At 45.6% G+C, this 20025-nt stretch overlaps 1 protein-coding gene across 1 annotated transcript; it reads right to left on the bottom strand.

Moving 5' to 3' along the window:
* Positions 1 to 10303: 10303 nt before the first annotated feature.
* Positions 10304 to 13394, bottom strand: BOD1 (biorientation of chromosomes in cell division 1; the record flags this gene model as incomplete). The annotated part of the gene is made up of 3 exons (XM_079542327.1): positions 10304 to 10502; positions 12056 to 12180; positions 13155 to 13394. 3 exons carry the CDS (start codon positions 13392 to 13394, stop codon positions 10304 to 10306), a joined length of 564 nt encoding a protein of 187 aa, XP_079398453.1.
* Between the last annotated feature and the right edge of the window lie 6631 nt (positions 13395 to 20025).

The following is a 20025-nucleotide window of genomic DNA, read 5'->3' on the forward strand; positions in this document are numbered from 1 at the left end:
GGACAGCTGAAAATTCTCACTCTTTCCTGTTGCTGGATCAGATTCCTTCAGTAGAAAGAGGGCAGGCTGCCCTGGGAAATATCTCCGTAGGCCCAGGCCCCCTCTGACATGGGGTCAAATATTCTGGGTCGTATAGCTGAAGGCCGTGTGATGAAACTCAATATTACAATAGATCAAGTGCCATGCCACATGGAGCTGACGTGCTGCTGTGTGAGCAGAGGTGCAGCGCCCAGCAGATGCTCAGGGAGGACCAGGGCTCCAGGCAGAACCATGGCTTGGCTGGGCTCCAGGCAGAACCATGGCTTGGCTGGGCTGCAGGCAGGAGCCTGAGCATTGGGGGATTGTTTTCTCTGCCCTACATGGAGTTTGAAAAACTGAAAGCCTTGAGGTTCCCAAAAAGAGAAAGTGGCACTTTCCTCTTGTCCGATGCCAAAGTCTTAAATTAAAGCCTATTAAATGTCTGGGTGCAAAGAGTGAAAAATTAACTATCACTCGTATTGAAATGTGACTGACAGGAGTTTCAGGGCAGAGACTGATCCCTCACCAGGCATGTGAGGCAGCCTGTCCCCTCTTCCAGAAAAACAAATCCCCATGAATTGCCTCCAAACCTCATTTTCAATGCTCAGATCACTTTACATCAATTTCTGCTGCAGATATCAAAGTAAGCCCCCGTTTTCATCTTTTTGTTTTCAGATAAAAAAAGACTTATCCTCTGACATTTGGGAAAGGTGAAGGTGTTGCCAAGCACTGAGCTGTCACAGTGTGCTCTCTGATTAAGTCCCATCAGTCAGATTTTGTTCTTCTGTTCCCATCCCTGCCAGAAACGCAGGAGCTGATGGCAAAGACTCCCATATTCTGCAGAAGTGGCACATACAATTTTACAGCCTTATTCTCTGCCTGCAGCCCAAGGCACGTTGCACGTTAACATCTTGAAATCTCAAAGCAATGTGGAAAAGTAAGATTGAACAGTGAAACCCCAAACTATTTTTACTGCAGTTCACCTAATAAAATGCTCAGAATTCCTAGAACTTTTAAGACTTTCTGAAACTTTATTGCCACTTAGGATTGTTTCTAATTTTCGTACCAATAAAATTCAGATCTTCAGGATAATATGGCAAGTGTCAGCAGTATTAACGTTATTTTGTGGAGTCAGATGAGTGCTGGTGGAAGGAGCTGGATGTGAGCAGACCGCTCACAGCGAGGTGCTGCTATGGCACAGGCAGTTTTGGTGTTCAGTTTCAGCCTCCTCCTTCTGTTTAGGAGTGCCTATGTCCACTCAGGTTCTTTTTCCCTTCACTAAAACAGGTAAAAAACCCTTCTCCTTATTTCTACTGGAAATCTTGGGGTTCTGACCAATTCTTGTCTATGTGTCACTAAGCAGCTTTTCAGTGAGAGTGATATAATTACTATTATGAGCCAGTATCTTGTAAACTTGTTTCTTTTGGAACCCTCTCCCAATCCCCAAGAACATTATTTCCATGCCTTTATTTCTCTTGGATGGGATCTCACGCTGCAACCGCCCTGGGTTAACACTACCAGAAGCCTGAAGTGCTGGCGTGGCTGGGAGCTCTCCCATTGATCACCTTCCAGTAACTCCCAGTGCCTCGGTGTCCTGCAGGCTGGTGGCTGAGCTGTGCCTTCACGTCAGCCCAGTTGCATTACCATCCCTTTGATTTCGCTCTCTGCAGTCAAATAAAGTGCAATCACAGAAGTAAGGGATGACATACGCGTTGTAACTACAAACATTACAAATTCTTCATCACAAAAAGATTCAAAACTGTGAGAGAAAGGGTGTGTTCTGTGATTCCTTCCTTCTACTGCCTCTCAGACCTACTCTCCTCCAAAATTTGAAGCCTCTGGGGTGACACTGTTCTTCTGGATGGGAGAGGGATTTTGTTTATGTATAACAGAAGGTGCTGAGCTGGAGAGGGACAGACTCCTAAGCTTGTATCTGTCCTGCTAGGAGCTGAGTTCCAGGCAGCTAATTAACTTTCAAATACATCTAATGGTGAGACAGCAAATAGTCAGAGGAACAACCAAATATGTCCTTAGGTTTGGAAGAATCCTATCCAGGAAATCCTACGGGGCCATGTCTCTTTATTATAAGCCTGGAAGTTTTCCCTGCTTTGTGAAAGCAAGCACTTCTTTTAAATGTGGTCGGGTTTTTGTTTTGTTTTGTTTTACAAGCTGCAGAGGAACCTAATATTTATTTCATGGTTTGCTCTACTCACAGCTCCCCAGATTTCTTGTGTCTGAGGTGCTGGCCAGGAAAACTCCTTTCCATGGGTGTTCTCAGGAGTTTCACAGAAGCTTCTATAAGCTGTGGTGCTTATGGAACTGCCAGCCTACAGAGGACACCATGCTGTAGAGATGGTTCTTCCTCTCATGGTAGTGCTTCATCCCTTCTCTTCCTTGGATCTGACACACAGATCCCCACTCTCTCTCCCTTCAGGCAGCTCTGCAGTGCAGGGGGTTTTGGTCCGTGCACCACTGCCACCTGTGATGCAAAATCTGAGGGTCACCCACCAAACCTGCACTTCTGTTTTCTGGCTTCCCAAGACAGCCGACTTGTGCATGAATGCAATCTGAGGGCAAATGAAGCTTCTGACCACATAAATGGTGTATTTGTGTGTCTTGGTGGATGAAAAGCTGGACGTGAGCCAGCAGTGTGCACTTGCAGCCTGGAAGGCCAACAGTGTACTGAGCTGCATTGACAGAGGGGTGGCAGTGGGAAGGGAGGTGATTGTCCCCCTCTGCTCTGCTCTTGTGAGGCCCCATCTGGAGTACTGCATCCAGGTCTGGGGCTCCCAACAGAAGATGATGTGGAGCTCTTGGAGCGGATCCAGAGGAGGGACACAAAGATGCTTAGAGTGGAGTAACTCTCCTATGGAGAAAGGTTGAGGGAGTTGGGCTTGTTCAACTTTGAGAAGAGAAAGCTCCAATGAGACCTCATTGCAGCCTTCCAGCATTCAAAGGGAGCTTATAAGCAGGAGAGGGACCAATATTTTACATGGTCTAATAGCGATAGGACAAGGGGGCATGGCTTTAAACTATAAGAATGGAGATTTAGGTTAGATGTTAGGAAGAAATTCTTTACACTGAGAGTGGTGAGTGACACTGGCACTGCTGCCCAGAGCTGTGGATACCTCATCCCTGGAGATGCCACACAGCCTGATTGATGAGAGGCACTCATCCCACAGGATGGTTTGGGACTGGATGGGCTTTAAGGTTGCTTCTAACACAATCCATTTGATGATTCTGTGATTTCTTGTCCAAAACCCTCAGCAGCTCTCAGTGAGAGAGCACTGATCGTGCTCTGGCATGATCAGTCCTGTTCCAGCCCTTTGCCGTGGAGCCCCATAATGTCCTCGGCAGCTCCATGGTGACAGTGCTGCCAAATAGCAAATTAGCCTTCAGGACAGCATCTGGTTTGACCAGGAAAAAAAATAAATAAATGTATGTTTATGGCAACAACAACAACAAGAAAAACAAACAAACAAAAAGAAAAGAAAAATTTCAAGTCTTGAATGATGCCAAGGGGTTGTCCTTCCTGTCAAACACTTCTTTATGGGCTTGCTCTCCCATGTGTGGAGCTGTGCTGTGCTGCAAGCCGGGGCCGTGAACCCAGCGGCCGCAGCCCCCCCATGCTGGCTGTACCCTCGCCGGCGCACGTCGGCAGTGGCGGCCGGGAGGAGGGTGAGGGGAGTTAAATCACGGTTAAATAAGGCGTGCTGTTCTCTCAGCAACCCCCTCCCTGCGAGCTGGAGCGAGGTCTTGCCGGACCCCTGCGGCTCTCCGAGACTGATGGAGATGAGACTGGGGAGTCCCTGCCCCGCTGGGTTTCTGGGGAGATTTTGTAAGTGTTTTCAAGGCAGAGCAACGTCCTGGTACCCTCCCGATGCCCCCAGAGAAACGATGTTGGGTTTAATCATTTTTACAAAGCAGAAAGAAATCTGTCCCTATAAAAATCTGATGAGGTTGGCTGCCAGACCCCATTTGCACCTTCATGGCATCCCTACAGGAAAGAGGGGAGATATTTTGGGGAGCCAGGAGACATAGGTATTGCTCCTGGGGTCAACAGCTGCCCAATACTTTTCTATAGAGTTTTTTGGAAGCTGGGCTTTTGCATCAGATGATGGCTCCCTGTGGGAAGAAGCCCTTGGAACCAACTCCAGCTCTCTGGAGGTGACACTACACAACACAACCCCAGGAGGGAGGGAGGACAGCAGCTCAGGTGTGTGCTGAGTGCAGGTGTGCTCAATTTGTGTGCTTGAGCTCCTCAGCTGGAACTGAGTTGGGTGGGAAGCACAGTGCTAGGGGTGAGTGCAGTGGGTGTCTCTCCAGAGCAAGGTAAGGCTGAATGGGGTTTTCTTTGAGTTTTCTTGCAAGTTCTTGTGTTTGTGGCATGGTTTTTACTGGTGGGGGAGTACAGTAGGTGGAAGGCAGGGAGCTCAGGCTGGTGCTGGAGGATGCTCTTTGGGAGAGGTTGTTTTGGTTGGGACAACCTTTGTTTTGCTGCATTTTGGTGGTAGGAGTTGGAGATAACTTGCCTGGGTCACAAAATTGAAGCAAGAGGACTTGGGAGGGGTGATGAACACACTGGTGCCTCACCAGGAGTGCTGAGGGGGAAGTTTTGAGGCTGGATTTCAGATTTAGTTTTTGCTACAAATGTGTTGTCCTCCTTGTAGAAAACGTGAAATCTTTAGAGGTTCTCTGAAGCAGGATTATTTTATCTCTCTTTCGCAGAGTTGAAATGAAATATGAAGCTTGTAGATGTAATGAAGCTCGTAGATGTAATGGTTTTCTGTTACAAATCCTTTCTGAAGTTGATGCATGTACAGCATGGAGTTGCTTGTCCTTCCCAAGGCCCAAGCTCTACAAGGCAAGCTGCATTGCTGTGTCCTGCTGTGGGGGGCATTTCCTGGCTGGGTGGCTGCAGCAGGATGCTGCTGTGCTGTGCCTTCCAGACGAGGGCAGATATCAGTGCCGTGGGCGCTGCCCAGTTGTGTCTCAGAGGCTGGCTTGGTGCTGGTGTGGGCTCAGCAGCAGAATGACAAAAATGCAAGAACAGAAGCTATGATTCTGACATAATCCTGTGGCACTGACATCTGGGGCTATGGGCACTAGCATAACTGAGCCTCAGCATGTTGGTGTCTGACCAGATCAGTGAACTACAGAGTGGGAAAGGTTGGGATTTATAGGATTTCACCACCTAAATCTATGCTTTGGAGCTGATTGTTTCCTTCACTCTTCTCCCCAAGCTCTCTATAATCCTGCCTGCTTTGTGGTTCTCGCTATTGAACCTCTTGAGAAGCTGAAATATTTGCCGTGTCATTTGTGTTTGAGGACTTCCTGCACACCTTGCTGCGTGATTCCTTCACAGCTCAGTGTAAGACGTGGAGCTTTGCCTCTGCTCCGGCTTTGTGAGCAGACGTGGATTCTGAAGCAAGAAGCAATGGCTTATCTCCCTCTTATGGCCACACTGAGAATGGCCGCGTTGCACACAGCCTATTCGTAAGGAGCAAAGGGAGCAGGGAGTGCTGGTCACCTGTGAGATTTGGTTCTTGTGGTGTGGAGGCCGTTTGCAAGGAATTAAGCTGACCTTTCCACTACAATATGAACAGGAAAATACTGTGAAGCGGTCAAGCCGATCTGGTTTCCTGTGGGTTTGAACTGGCAATGAGAGAAACTGGTCTCCAGTTTGGCAAGAAGCTGGAGAATGGGATCCCTTTTGACTGAAGATCCCTGTAGATGTGGTAAAAGAGCCAAATGCTCCCTTAAGGCTCCCGTTGTGATTTCTGGACCTCTTGGCACTCCTCCTTTCAACTGAGATCAAAATGATGTATTGATAAATCTCTATGGCAGGCATATTGTCTGTGCCTTGTCAGAACCAGCCATGCTTGTCCTAATATTAGGAGAGGAAGCAGAGCTGAACATGGTTTGGGTGAGACATCCGAACTGCATAGCTATCTGTGTGGATCAGAATACTTTGGCAAATAGTGCCACATAAGCAGCAGCATCCCTGACTGATGGTGAGATGCCTCTTCTGCTGATGATGTTAAATTGATGTTGTAGTGCTGGGCCTGAACCAAATGAGCCTGCTCTAATTGAAGGTTATGGGCAGGAAATCAGAAGCAGTCTTGTTATCACAATTTCTGAAGTTACTGCTTGTTCTTTCAGATGTGTTAACTGATAGAGTGCAGGCCTCTGGTATTTTGTAGCAATGCTTCAGATGCTCAAGAGCCCACTTTGCACTTGCAAAAAGGACTAGGAGAATGCATGCGTCCAAAATCTAGGCTCAGGTGACACACTGTGGTCTTGACAAGGTGGTTGGCAGCTGTTTGAGTATCTTGCTGATTGATGCCTTACCAGCATTGGAATGCCACGTCTGTGAAAACTTAAAATGCATTTAATAGTTTTGGATTAATCAGAGCACGGAACACAATGTTTACTGTATTGCTGGAACTGAGATCCGTAGGTTACAAACACTTCAGGACACCTTGCTTTGCAGGAAAGCTGCAAAGATGTGTGCTATACAGTGTCCAGACTAATTCCTCAAGCCTGCTTTTGCCAGAAGGGTCAGCTGAATGAGCTTAATTAACGCAATCCACTTCCTTGTGCTCTGCCACGTCTGGCTAAAGTGACTAGAGAGATCCATCAAGGCAGCCAGGAAGGTGCAGCAGCTGATGCAAAGAACATGCGAGTATCCACATATGGCTTTTTCAGTGGATTTCCACTGTCTTAATCTTCCTCATCTTCCTTTACTGGGAATCGTTCTTTAGGCTATGATACCTTGCTTTCACTTATTCTATTGCTCCCTCTGAAGATCAGGATATTTTGCTTCACAGTGTTTTGGTCCCACAGGATATGTGGTAACTCCATTAATAGCCAAGCAACAGCTAGAACTTCAGTCACTGCCTAATATACCACTTGGCTGTGATGGCCAGTACAGGGACAACAGACTGCAGTCATGCAGTCCTTCCACACAGGTTTCCTTCTAATTCTGGAGTCATGAATAGACACTAAGTTGCATAATTAAAGCCTGTAGCCTGGTCTGCAAGAAGTAGTATGGAATCATCTTGAAATCCACATCAGCTATAATGCCTAACCCTTACACTTGTACACCATTGTATCACAACTTGCTGATATGCTTCCTCTCATGCTCTGTTTTGGTATATTGATCAAGTACAGCATCCAATTCCCTGCCCACTCCAGGCCTTTAGGGAGGTAAAGTTATTTTAACTTTACAGGCAGGCAGACAGGTCAAACAACTTGCCCCAGTTGTGGCTGTGAGCTAGCAGGACTCTTCATCTCCTGGTTCCCCATCCAGTACCTACCTGCTGAGCCAGGCTGGCTCATGCCCCCTCTGCAATCTGCCCGTTTCCATAGGGCAAAGCAGACACTGAGCTGCAGGGCTGGTTTTGCAAGAATGCAACTCCCTGTTTTCTTTAGACTGCAGTTAGTGTCTTGTATTCAGCAGAAGCAAATACATGTGACTGGGACAGGCACAGCCAAGGAGGCAGAAAATCTTTTAAGCTTCTTCACGTTATTAGTATATCAGATGGGGAAAAAAAATGTTGGAACTTATTGAACTTTATTGAAAGCATGAATATATTGATATAAGAAAGCAAACTTGATGTATTAAATGGCTGTCCAGAAACAGTCAACCTGAATGTGAGTAGGACTGTGAAATCAGGCCATGTGAGGCTCGTCTTCCTAATGTACTACCCTGCCTCTCCAGCTCCACAAAGATCTAACTGCTTATTGAATTACTCTAGTCTTAGACCTGTCAGCCTCACTAGACTCTTTAGATAGCATTTAACATATCCAGCATAGCAACGTAAACCAACTGATCAGTTAACTTTACTCTGACACCCTACTAGACAAGGGAACAATTTCACTTCTTCAGCAGGACCTATCTTGTATTCTCAACTCTTCTTTGTTCCAGCATGAAGCTATTAAGGCTGACGCTTGTTTCTGACAAATACATATAACCAATGGACATTACCCAGCACTGCTTCTTTGTGATAAAAGACTAAAGATGTGTTTCCAAAGCACACTGTTATCTTATGGACTCTCATCTGAGGTTAACAAAGTATTGTCAGAGCTGGATTTATCTATGAACTGTGTAAGGCTGCACTTCTGTTAGGCTTCCAGCAATCAGGATTCCTGGATTTTTTTAAGCAGATTTTCCTTAGAGAGGAAAAGAAAACAAAACAAAACAAAAAAAAAAACCCCAAAAACAATTGAAAGAGTTGGGAGTCGTGCTTCTTGAAGCTTTTTATTGCAAAAGGTACGGACATTTGCAGGCAGAATACTTAACTGCATTTTTTATTTGACTGTCGTCCAGGGGACACTGCATGCATTCAAGCTGAAAGCACTGGGCAGTTTCCACTAGGCACCTGAGAAATTTCATGGGAAAGTCTTTCAAGTTGAAAGAGACAAGTTTCAAACTACTTTGGTGCCCTTTGCTTTCCACAGTTACCTGGGAAATAAGAATTAAACCAGCTATACTCATAGCTAACTGTAAACGTTTTCCTGTGATGCAACAGAAATTGAGATAATTGATCCTGAAGTGGTCTTTCCAGTTTTAAATAGGAAATGTACTTTTTTAGAGCAATCAGTGCAATAGATTACAGCTGACCTGGCCCCTATTCTCCCCACTGCATTATGCAGCTGAGGTGTAAGATTTTCTTTTATATAGTCCCAATAAGAGGAGACATCATACAACTTGTATGTAGTCACCAACAGGCTGCCCCAGACCCCAGAACGGCTTTTCTCCCTTCTCCCAAGTCTAACATCAACTCAAACTAATTCCTTATTCACTCCAAATAAGATCAAGTTCTTTTTTTTGTTTTTTTGTCCCACCCTCTTGCCTGAAGGCATGATTACTAAGAATACACACTGCTCTCTGTACTGCCATTAACACCAAAAATATCTCCATGTTTTGGCTGTCCCTCCACACACAGAACTCTGGGTACATCTGAATTTCTGTGCCTTCCAACGAGTCAGATACAGGGTAATCATCTTTGACAGACACCAATCCTGTACCAAATGGAACAACTAATCCATTGTCAATCTAACAGGATGTGTTTTCCAACCGCAGCTGCTTAATATCAGGAACTCACTGCAAGAAAGAAAAAAAAGAGTTTAGAGGATGGCACTTTCAAGAATAAATGCATTCATGTATATAAGAATATATTAATTAACAGCTGCTCTTAGCTGCAGGTCATAATGGGTTTCAAATTAGTTGAACCAGACAAATGCAGAGATGTTTCAAGGCACTATGTCTGCAAGTCACAGACAACTTGGGATGATACTATGGGCACTTTAACTTCTATCATTTCATTAAAATCCCATGCTAATTGCTGTAGTCATTCCAAGCATAAATAACCTACAGTAGCTGTTCCTACTGCCATCATAATAAATCAATGGTAGATGGAAGAAAAAAGCTTGCTTTCAGAAAGCACTAGTAATAGGAACAATTCATAATTAAAAACCACACTGCATGACAAAAGCAAGTTTGCCAGCAAAGCTGCGGATTGGAAATTTGTGTTAAGACAGTGCTCCTCAGTAACGTGCACAGTATGACACAGGGCCTCAGAAACGGGGTGCACAGTCATCTGTGTGAAGACAGAGTGGTAATTATTGCCCCCTGAGGCCCCTTGAGTTATTTTAATCACAAAAGCCAGAATGAACTTGTCTGTGACAAAGGCACCTTCAGTCCTTTCAGCTGGAAAGATACAGGTTGCTCTATTTAAACCAGTGGATTGGAAATGAAGTTACTTGCTCTGAGACATTACCCTTACTGAATATTTCAGTCATTAACAATTCAACACTCCAGTGTAAGTTCTAAAGAAGAGCTATCTAAAAACTTCAATGCTAAAGCACAATAACATGTCACCACTCCACTTTCAGCTGTATGTCAGTAAAAGATTTATCTTTTTAATCCATTTGATGGCGTTCTGAAAGCCATCCAGCCAATTCCTTGCTGATCACTAGTAGTCATGCTTTTACAGGAATAAAAGGCCTTTTGGTCTGATCCAAAACCAGCACTCACAGAGCCCACGGTGTTCCTTGATAGCTGTTTTACATCATACCTATGTCTTCAGTTCTAATATATTTTTAGCAGATACTTAAGTGGAAGCAGCTCAGATGACAGTCTGACACAGACAACATGCTGATGACCAAAGTGTCTTCCCAGTCAAGCCAGAAAGAACACAACACCTTCTCTATTTTATGTTATACAAACTACAGACATGAGGTACACGAAAACAGTAGTAAGTGCAGAAATACAAGACCTTTAGGACGCATCCTGAGATGGAGCAGGAGGATCTTTATTCTCGGGCTCTGGAGGAGGAGCTGGCACGCTTTCCTCTTTCTTTTGTGCAGCCAAAAATTCATGAATTGCCCTCTCTATCTGGGGCCTGAAGATGTGGTTTAGTTTTGGATCCACCACCTGAGAAATAATTCTGTCCACTCCAGCTTCCAGCATTCCTGACCTTGAACAAAGACAAAGAAGTCATTCAGTTCCTCAGAAAAACTTCTCCCCAATCTCCTCCAGTAACTCTCTAGAGCCCTCCTGTCAACTGCAATTAGCATGAACATGGTGAGAACTGCAGCCCACTCAGAAGATCCTTAACAGGGAACTGTTTCAAACACCTATTTCTTCCCAACCCCCTCTCAATTTTCCCCATGGAATTAATGACTGACATCTGGTCTTCCAGGTACTTACATGGTATGTTGGACAAGAGCCACTTTAATAGGGTTTATGTGGAAACGAGGTCAACATGAAAGCAAATAAACACATTTTGGCACAAACAAGGGAAATAAGCTATTCTGAGAAGGGCAGGTGAGAGCAGTCTTCTTTTTTTTCTGGCTAACTTGAGGGAGAAAAGGCCTTCTCCCTACTGACACTGCTGTCACTCACTCCTTGTAACTGTTAGTCTAGACAGATGGGTATTAATTAAAAAAACAAGCACACGTAGCACACGGCAACGTTTCTGGAACTGAGCACTAGTAACCAAAATGACTTATTGCTTCAGGGGCTGCGTCAGACTCTTGGATTGCAGGGCACAGGCAGTCTAGCGGGCTTAAGTCATGTCTGCAAGGGAGCAGGGGCCAGGAAATGAAGACAGTGCCTGGTGTTTAGAAAAGCAGCCACAAGATTAATAATGCTGTGCAGACCGGTGAGCAACTGGGTGCAGGGTCACTGCACATCATGTCACCTCCAAGTAAGAGCATGTGTGTATGTGCAGCCAAAGGACAGCTACCTAGAGGCATGCCTTGACAGCCTGCAGCACTTGATCTTGCACTTGCAGTAGTGGCGTGGATTCCTCAAACTCCTATAGCTGCTTGTCTATTCTTTATACCAGTAGCCTATATACAGTGAGCACTTTATGTTCTTCTAACTACAGACTCTCTGATACAACATTTTTCTATTGCCGTTTTATTTTTGTGGTTGATTAGCACGAAATAAGAGGAAGCTTGAAGTGATAGAAGTGCCGAAGACTTCAAGTATAGATAGGAAATTCTGTACTTCCAGTGAATATCCTCTTCTATCATTAAAGAAGAAACACTGAAACTAACATTAAATACTACTGATTCACAGTATCCATCAAGAGAAATACAGTTTCTTCTGTGTGCAAAACATTCTAATAACTTTCCTTACAAGCATAAATGCCTTTATAAACTTCATTACTGCCTTCTTCCTAGAGCTGTAATGTTCTTATCCATGACTTTTAGTCAAACAATCTAAGGTTTATTCTTCAGGCTGTGATGAGTTAGCAGCAAGAGGTACAAAACCTGAATCTCTAAGCAACAGACTTCAATCAGGCTTTCCTGTTGTGCTAGAAGTGTATCTTCAAGAGCTGAAAAAAGCTATCCCTTAGCTGCAGGAAATCAGGCTAGCCTAGTTCTATTACTGCCTGCTAGTGGCTGGAGACAACAACAGAAAGTTGTTCTGCAAATTATTGGGCTTCTGTGATGAGACACATAATTGTATATTGTTTATCAAATAGCATTACCAGTGGTACACAGAATATTGCTTACTTACTGAATCACACTCTGTCTTAGTCCATTTCGTAACTGGTTTTTGTTCATTGCTGGATTCCATTCCTGTTTGTCCAGATGGGTCGATACAAAGTTGTCCACCTTCTGCCTCAAATTCTGATAGGCTGGCTAAAAAAAAAGTAAAATCCCATTAAACTGGTAAAAGATCTCAAATCCCTTGCCAGAATCTTTCATAGTACTTCTTTTGTTGTGTACACTACTGTTTGGTTGTCCATATTCTGCATCCCTTCACTTTCTGAACAAAGGTAAGCCTGTGCTTGACACAACTGGTAACTGCAAAGAACAGGTTGTCAGAGTAGCATTGCAATAACTGATTAGCAGTTAGCAATAACTTATTAGCAGGTTTCTTTAAAAATTGTTGTCTGCTCATAATGTTACTCAGTGAAATGCAAGCTGCATGTGCAGGCAGGTGTGGTTTAAACAGAGCTGTTCTTGTCTGGAAATCTTCTAACACAGAATTCCTAGGAAAGTGACTCATATTGCAACTAACAAAGAAATAAATTACTTGTTTCTGTGACACCTCTGCAAAAAATTCAAAGAGCTTCATCAATAGAAACATGGATCAGTTGCTGGTCACTGGAATTAACAAACCTACACAGTCATCCAGGAACAGCCAGCGCAGTGCAAGGAAAGCGTGTGACAATGCGTTTTACAATGTGATGGCATGCAGATGGGATTAAATGCACACATAGTGATGAATGAGCGCTGGTAACAGAAGTGCAGCACCACGGGCAGCAAAACCAGCCTGGGTGTCCCAGTCCTGCAGTGCTGATGTCACTGTGGCCGCCTTGTGCAGCCCCCTGGCAGCTTTTGGGACGGTTCTGCAGTTGAGGGGCGCAGGCTGGCATGGCTGCAGGTGCCGCAACGGGGTCCTGGCTCAAAACTGGAAGTCGAAGGGAGCAAAATACGATTCTGACTGGTAGCTGACGGCCGGCAGGCGGCTCGGAGCACGCGTGGTAGCTGAGAAAGAAAGCCGCTCCGACCGCGTTCTGACAGCACCTGCAGGATGCTGCGACTGCGCGCGTTCTGAGCGGATAACGCACCCTGAGGGAGGGCCGGGAGCTCAGAAGCCGCTCCGTTACCTTGGTGTCCACGTCGGCCAGGCAGTCCCGGCGGAAGCCATCGAACAGGCCGCGGCTCTTGAGCTGCTCCACGATGATGGCGATGAGCTGCGCGTCCCCAGGCGGCAGCGAGGCCGGGTTGGTGGCTCCGGGCCCGGAGCCCGAGGCCGCGCCGCCTGCGCTCCCCGCACCGCTTCCGCCTCCCGTACCGCCGCCTCCCCCCCCCGGGGCGGCCCCACCGGCGCCTCCGCTCTCGGACATGGCGCGCGGCCTGAGCCCGGGGCCCGCCAGCCGTTCCGGCCTTCCTCAACGGCGCGCGCGTTTTGCGTAAAGCGGCGCTTTGCATCACGGGGAAGCGAGTCCTCCGCAAGGGGAGTCCTAGCGGGCCGTGAGGAGCGGCGTGGCTCGGTAGAACTACAGCTCCCAGAGTGCACCGCGAACGCACGCCGCGGGACGGCGGGAGGGGAGGACCGCGTGGCTTTCGCAATGCATGTCGGGAACCGTAGTTCGGTTGGGCCGGGACCGGCCTGCCCGCCTGGAGGGCTGCGGCTCACAAAAACGACGGCTGCGGTCCGCGGGGACGCGCGGCTGGAGCGGCACGACTCGCGGACGCGGCTCTGCCAGTCTCGGTGCCCCGACCCGAGCTCCTCGGGTGCGGCGAAAGGCGGCTCCCCGGCAGAGGGCACCCCGAGGCCGTCACTCGGCTGTGAGCGGCAGCCGGGTCCCGTCCGTGCCGCAGTTCCTGGCACGTCGCGGAGCGGCGGTCGCGGGGAACACGGCCCAGGGCCCGCTGAGGGCTGCCAGGACTGACTTGGTGTACTGAGAATTGTAGGTGTTGGAACTGGATTGTGTTGAAGGTCTCTTCCAACCCAAACCGTTCAATGATTCTATGAAATTCTGTGAAATGATCCAAAGGAACCACGAGCAGCTGCAGTGCAGGGAGCCTTTGTGCGGCCTCCGGTGTCTGAGTGGTTCCCACGAGGTTTCACGCCTCATTCCATGCCTGCTCACTGAACTGCAGTGTGAAATAAAGCTGCCCGGCAGCCTTACAGAGAGCTCTAGCCCTCACCCTCTAAGTCCTATTTCATACAGTACCGTTGGTTTCATACAATTGATAAGGTTTCTTCCTTAGATGATGTGTGATTTTAAGCATGAGGCTCTGCCCATGAGAATTTGGGAGCTATCACTGTGGCTGGAAGAGAAAGTCCATCTTCCTCTCTGGGTTTTCCAGCTCCTGTATCAGTGCTAAATGACTGTACAGCGGAAACACAGTTGGTGGTTTTACTTCTGACAACCTTTGTCCACAAGCCCAACAGCCAGTTGTAGAGCCCAGTTTCTGACGGCTTTGTCTTTACCAGTGATCACATACAGAGATCTGGGGCGGGCAGCGTTAGCTGGGCACTAAGCAGGGGATGGTGGGACCACTGCAGAGGTGGCAGACAAAGCTTTGTACACACATGTACTCTCATGCACACATAGGCTGCTAGTGGCAGAATTGCTGCTTCAACTGAAAACTTGTAGTGCTTCAGCAACAGTTCTGGCTTACTCAATGAATTAGAGCACTGAGCTGGGACCATGATTTTTCCATTGCCTATGTGTTCTGGGTTTGGGAAGAGGGTAAAGAAAGAGGAAAAAAACATTGTTAGCCCCAATGGGAGATCAGACAGAGCTCGTTAGGTATAGAACCACTGAATGGCTTGGTTTGGAAGGGACTTCAAATATGTCTAGTTCCAACCCTCTGCTGCAGGCCGGGTTGCCAACCACTAAATCAGGCACTGTGGTGCCCTGTGCCCCATCCAACCTGGCCATATGCAGACTGTCCCTTCTCTGGATAAATTTTCCTCCCTAAATTCAACCACTTTATATATAAGTACGTTCACATTAATTTTAAAGATTTTCTTTCTGATATCCATGTGGGAAAAGTCCCTGAGGAATCAAAAAACGAAGATAATCCGTGGGAAGTGATGCCTCATCACCACTACCACTTTCAGTTTGCTCTGCAGGAGAGGTTTTCTTGTTGGACATGCGGTCACAGGAGGTGGAGAAAACTGTGCATGGGTCTCATGCTCTGTATCCCTGCAAGTTGCTGATGGAGGCAGAGCTGATAATGAACAGCTTTAGCTTGTGCAACACAAAAACCTGCTGCTCCGGAGCTGTAGGAACCACCTCCCTTCCTCCCAGCGCTGGGACCTCCAGCAGTACAGACCCAAATCTGCTGTGCTCTTAGCAGCTGAGCTTTTTCCCTGGTGTGTTTGCAACCTAGATATTACCCCAATATATCTGTGCATGAGAACTTTAAAGTGTGTTTTAGTGCAAGCTGACTTGGAACAAAGGTTAATCTGGCAAGACATGTGCAGGACCCACCAGCTTTGTGCCAGGTTTGCTTGTTCTGCACTGTTACTGTTCTGCAGAAGCTCAGACTCTGCTCCCTTCACCTGTGCTGAGGAGCACAGCTCCAGTCCCCTGTGCTGTGCTGGTGACGACAGAGCCATGCAGAGTCCTCTGACTCAGAGCAAACGTGAGTGTGACAGCTTGTTCCTTTTGGTGTCACAAGCTCCAAGCTGTCTGTTTGGTTTTTCTACCAGACTTTGAATCAGTAAATACAACACTTGCCGTGTGCTCAGGGTGCTGGGGTCAGTGCTGCAGCAGGCTTGCTTTGGCAACCAGGGGAAGTGCGAGTGTTTTTATATCCTGTGGATTTACAGAATGAACAGCTTGGCTACACAGGTGGCAAATTATTGAAAGAGTTGAGAAGTCAAAGGAATGCTCACCAGCCCATAATTCTCTCCTGAAGAATGCACACCATGCACTCAGCTTTGCCAGCCAAAGCCCCTGGAAGAAAATGTGTATTCCCTGCATGTTTGCCATTCATGTTGGGCAACATATCATCCACAGAGCATGTGTTCTAAGTATTACACACATTCTACATTGGCTTCTACTCAAACTAAGCCCCGAACCCTGCAAATGTGGGTAAGGCCTAAGCATACACCCAGATTTCCTAGTGGTAATGATTCCAAGCACTGATTTATTCCTGAGGTTCAGTTTTCATGAATTGCTTGCAAACTTGGGCCCTATTGCATTATAAGTATTACTGGTGTGATACTTCGTATTGCAATTCATATGTTGGCTTATTTTGTATGTATACCTATACATGTGTGTACATATGCATAATGGACCTGCTGAAATATTGGGGGGTTGTAACAGCAGGTACCTCGAGACTTAGGCAAACAAATTCTGAATACAATGTCAATTTCCACATATATACAATATGCATTATTTTTTATATATTTTATGCACACATTGTAGTTCATACCTTGTGGCTGAAGCATTTGGGAACACAGAGTACTGCATTGCTAAGGACCTAAGAAAAATACGTCTGTGAGGCAGAGCTGCTGCAGAACTTTTCAGAGGTGACGCATGCTGTGTCCTCAAACAGAAATGTCACTGTTGTTCATTCTTATGTCATTGTTTCCATTATTATGAAAGGCTGAAAGCATGTGGGAAAAATAATATAAATATTATTGCCGTATATGCAGAAGGGGGTAATTTTCCACACTAGACTGTCAAAAGAAACCTTGTAGTGCCTCTGTGTAATATAATACATTGGGGTAATTGGCTTTCATCTGAAGTTTTCACATGTTTTATAAATGTTTATTAAAAAAATGCTGATGAACTTGTTAAATTCAGTAACTGCCTTGCTTTGCAGGGAAACAAAGGCTTTTTGGTGGTAAGGCGAATTACTTGTGATTGCTCTGGAATGCAGTGTCAGAGAAGAGAATAAATAGTATCTGTGCGAACTGCTGAACGAATTCAGGTTCCTCAAAGTGCAATATTTACCTTTCCTGGAGCCCGTGCTCTCACTGAGCAGTATCTCACTTTCCATGCTGTGAATTTTACCAGTGAGGGCAGTACTGCTGTAGAAACCTCTCTGAGGAGTGGTGTGCGTGGGATAAACAGCTGCTTATTTCTGATCTTTGTTTTAATATCTGTGTCAGGATAACATGCTAGTGGTGCATTGCTTGTTCTCACTGCATTACCTTTCCTGAAATGCTTCCCTGGCATTTTCTGTATTGAACCTGAGCAGTGTTTGACCCTTTTCTTCTCCTTGCCCTCTCCTACCTCAGCCTGGGGAATGAAACCTCATATTCAGAGCTTCTGAGTGGGAGGAAAGTGTGACATGCTGTAGCATTTAGGGACCTAATGCTGTCTGACAGCTGATTGGAAATACATTGGTGTCAGAAAGGGAACCAGCTGTTCACTTACCTTCTGGAGGGAGGCAAGGACTGGGCTGTCACATGCAGGAGTGGAGCAGCAATTACCCTGACGTTAGAGGATGAAAAGATGAAAACGAGTAGGCTGAAAATTAATTTCTTTTGCCCCTCTGTTTCATGCATCCATCAGCAGTACATCTGGGCACCATGGATCTAATTTAAATGTGTCATTTCTGTCCCAGAAGACCGTATTTGCTGTACTTTCTGTTCTCAAGTCAAGTTCAAGGGGGAACAAACATGAAGTAGAGGTTATTTCTATGATCCTCTTTGGCCTGTTTCTTTGTGGATAAGTGCATACATACATCTATGCAGAGACTGCTAACACATGCAAGTTACTTGTCCCTTATTTATAGCTTGCAGTTTTCCTCCCTTCTCCAAGGACCTGCAGCTCTTGACCTTTTAGCCTAGTAAATTATTTACACATGAAACAGTGAATCAAAATGATGGGTCTCAGGAAGATGCTGCTTATTCTCAAGGAACAAAACCACATTTCTTCATGAAATCCCCTTCCTGAGGCTTTCATGCTAGGCTTGTGTGTCCTGTCTTCCTCATCACGACCCATTATGAGAAGTAGAGGCCCTCCTTTTTCACACGGCTATTTCATTTGCAAAGGGAAATTCTTTCTGCCTCTTATTTTAAAATATCCCCTTGACATTTTAAGGATGGGGTGAGAAGATATTAATTTGATATCCTCCCGGAATTGGAAAACAGTGACAGAATGCAAAGAAAAGGTGTGCAGAACAGCCTGAGTTGCTACAGAAATCCTGAACTGAGGGAGACACCAGCAGACTTGGAGATGCTTATAGCTCTGAGGTAAAAACCATCTGCTCCGTGGAGTTTCTGGCTCATTCCTTGTGTGATAACTCTGCATGACATGCAGGCTTGTTGGTTTTGATGTGCTGAACGTTGTGTATGGAGAGCACTGCCATGGCTACACAGTCCTGTTTTCATGTGGGACTGGGAGGCCATTGGTGCTCTCGTGTCAGTACTTGGTGATTTCCCCATCATGGCTTGAGGCCATGCTTTCCAGCATGGGAAGCAGTTTGCTTTAGAGGACATCACTAGCTGCCTGCCCAGGTACTGTGCCCTGGGGCTCACTCTGAAATCACCCGAAGCCCCCTGCTCCATCTCAGCTTGCAGCAACCTCATACTTTTGAAGTCAGGAATAAAAAATGCTTCGAGCTGGATATTAAAAAGAACTTATTTCACATCAAGGACTTCTAAAAGGTTATTTTTAATGCGCTGTAAAGTACACATAACACTACTCAGTAAAGCTCTTTCAGATTCGTTGATGAAAGGCTCAATTATAAGTGAAACAATTGTGTGCATGGGGTGCTGGGGAATTTCTGTCTTAGAGTCAAATGAATAGAATTGAGAAAATTGTGCCCCAGCCTTTGTAGCAAATACCTCGCTGAAAGTCACACGGTTTTATCTGCAGCACAGAGAAAACACACACTTAGAAACAAAGACCCAAAACAAAAGTGGTTTGAAAACAGAAAGTTATTTAAATACTGTGATTCCTTACCATGGAATTTTGCCTGTTGAGGGAATGTGGGAAAAGAAACAAGAAGACAACATTTAAAAAAGCAAAGGTTTGTTTTGGAATTATCTCTATCACCTTTTTTTTTTTTTTTTTTTTTTTTTTCCCCCCTAATTTATTTAAAAAACAGTGTTTCCCTTCACATTAAAAGCTTGGAACATGTAGAGCACCTCCTTTGTAAAAACAAACCCTGGTTCTGAGTTAAAAAAGGGAAAGAAAGCGTTCTTATATTATAAAAGTGAGCATTTTCTCTGATTAAAGTGGTTTATTTTCTCAAGAGCGTGAGGAATTTCATAACCATGCATATTTCATGAGGAAAATGGCCACTCTGTGGATATTTCATGAGAATTTCTACATTATTGCATGGCCAGAGAATAAATACAAAAAGGAACAGGTATGATTTTTATGAGAACTTTTGAACTCGTTTGGTTCACTGGCACAGTTTGTTAGTCCTGCTGTTGTTGCTACCAGTCATGCAAAGGTGAGCGCTGTAGCTGACGTGTAGCAATGTGCACCCACATGCTGCATCGTGGGAAAGGAAGTCTTTCATAAGGGTGCTTCTGCACACAACGTGGCTCTGAAAGGAAAATGAGGATGGTAATTATCTTCAGTTTTACTTTTGGAAAAATAAGAAAAGCTGGGCATGATCATGTAATCCTGAGAGTGAAAAACGTCTTATTTCTTTTTCCTAATGTATGACTGCATAGCATTGCCTTCTGCTCAGTGCCCATCACTTGACCAATGCAGAGTAGCCACCACACTGCAGCTGCTATCTGAGATCCTTTTATCCATCCTTCCTCATGCACGTGCACACAGAGACAAGAGTTAGTTTCCTTCAGGCAATCCAGAGACCTGGGAGAATGGCAGTTTCTCTGATTGCTTATTGTAGCTGTAGCACCAGAGATAAAAGTTTAATGCATTCTTATTGTCTCAGTGCTTTTACGTATTCAACTGCACTGAGCTATGCATCTTCATCCATGTAACCAGCTGAATGCAGCGGTTTAAGTTTAACAGATACAATGTCAGCATCGTTACCTTTTTTCATGAGTGCTCAAGAAATCTGAGGTAAGCGTAGCTGTAA

Source organism: Tetrao urogallus (genome assembly GCF_951394365.1).
Source record: "Tetrao urogallus genome assembly, chromosome: 14".
NCBI lineage: Eukaryota > Metazoa > Chordata > Aves > Galliformes > Phasianidae > Tetrao > Tetrao urogallus.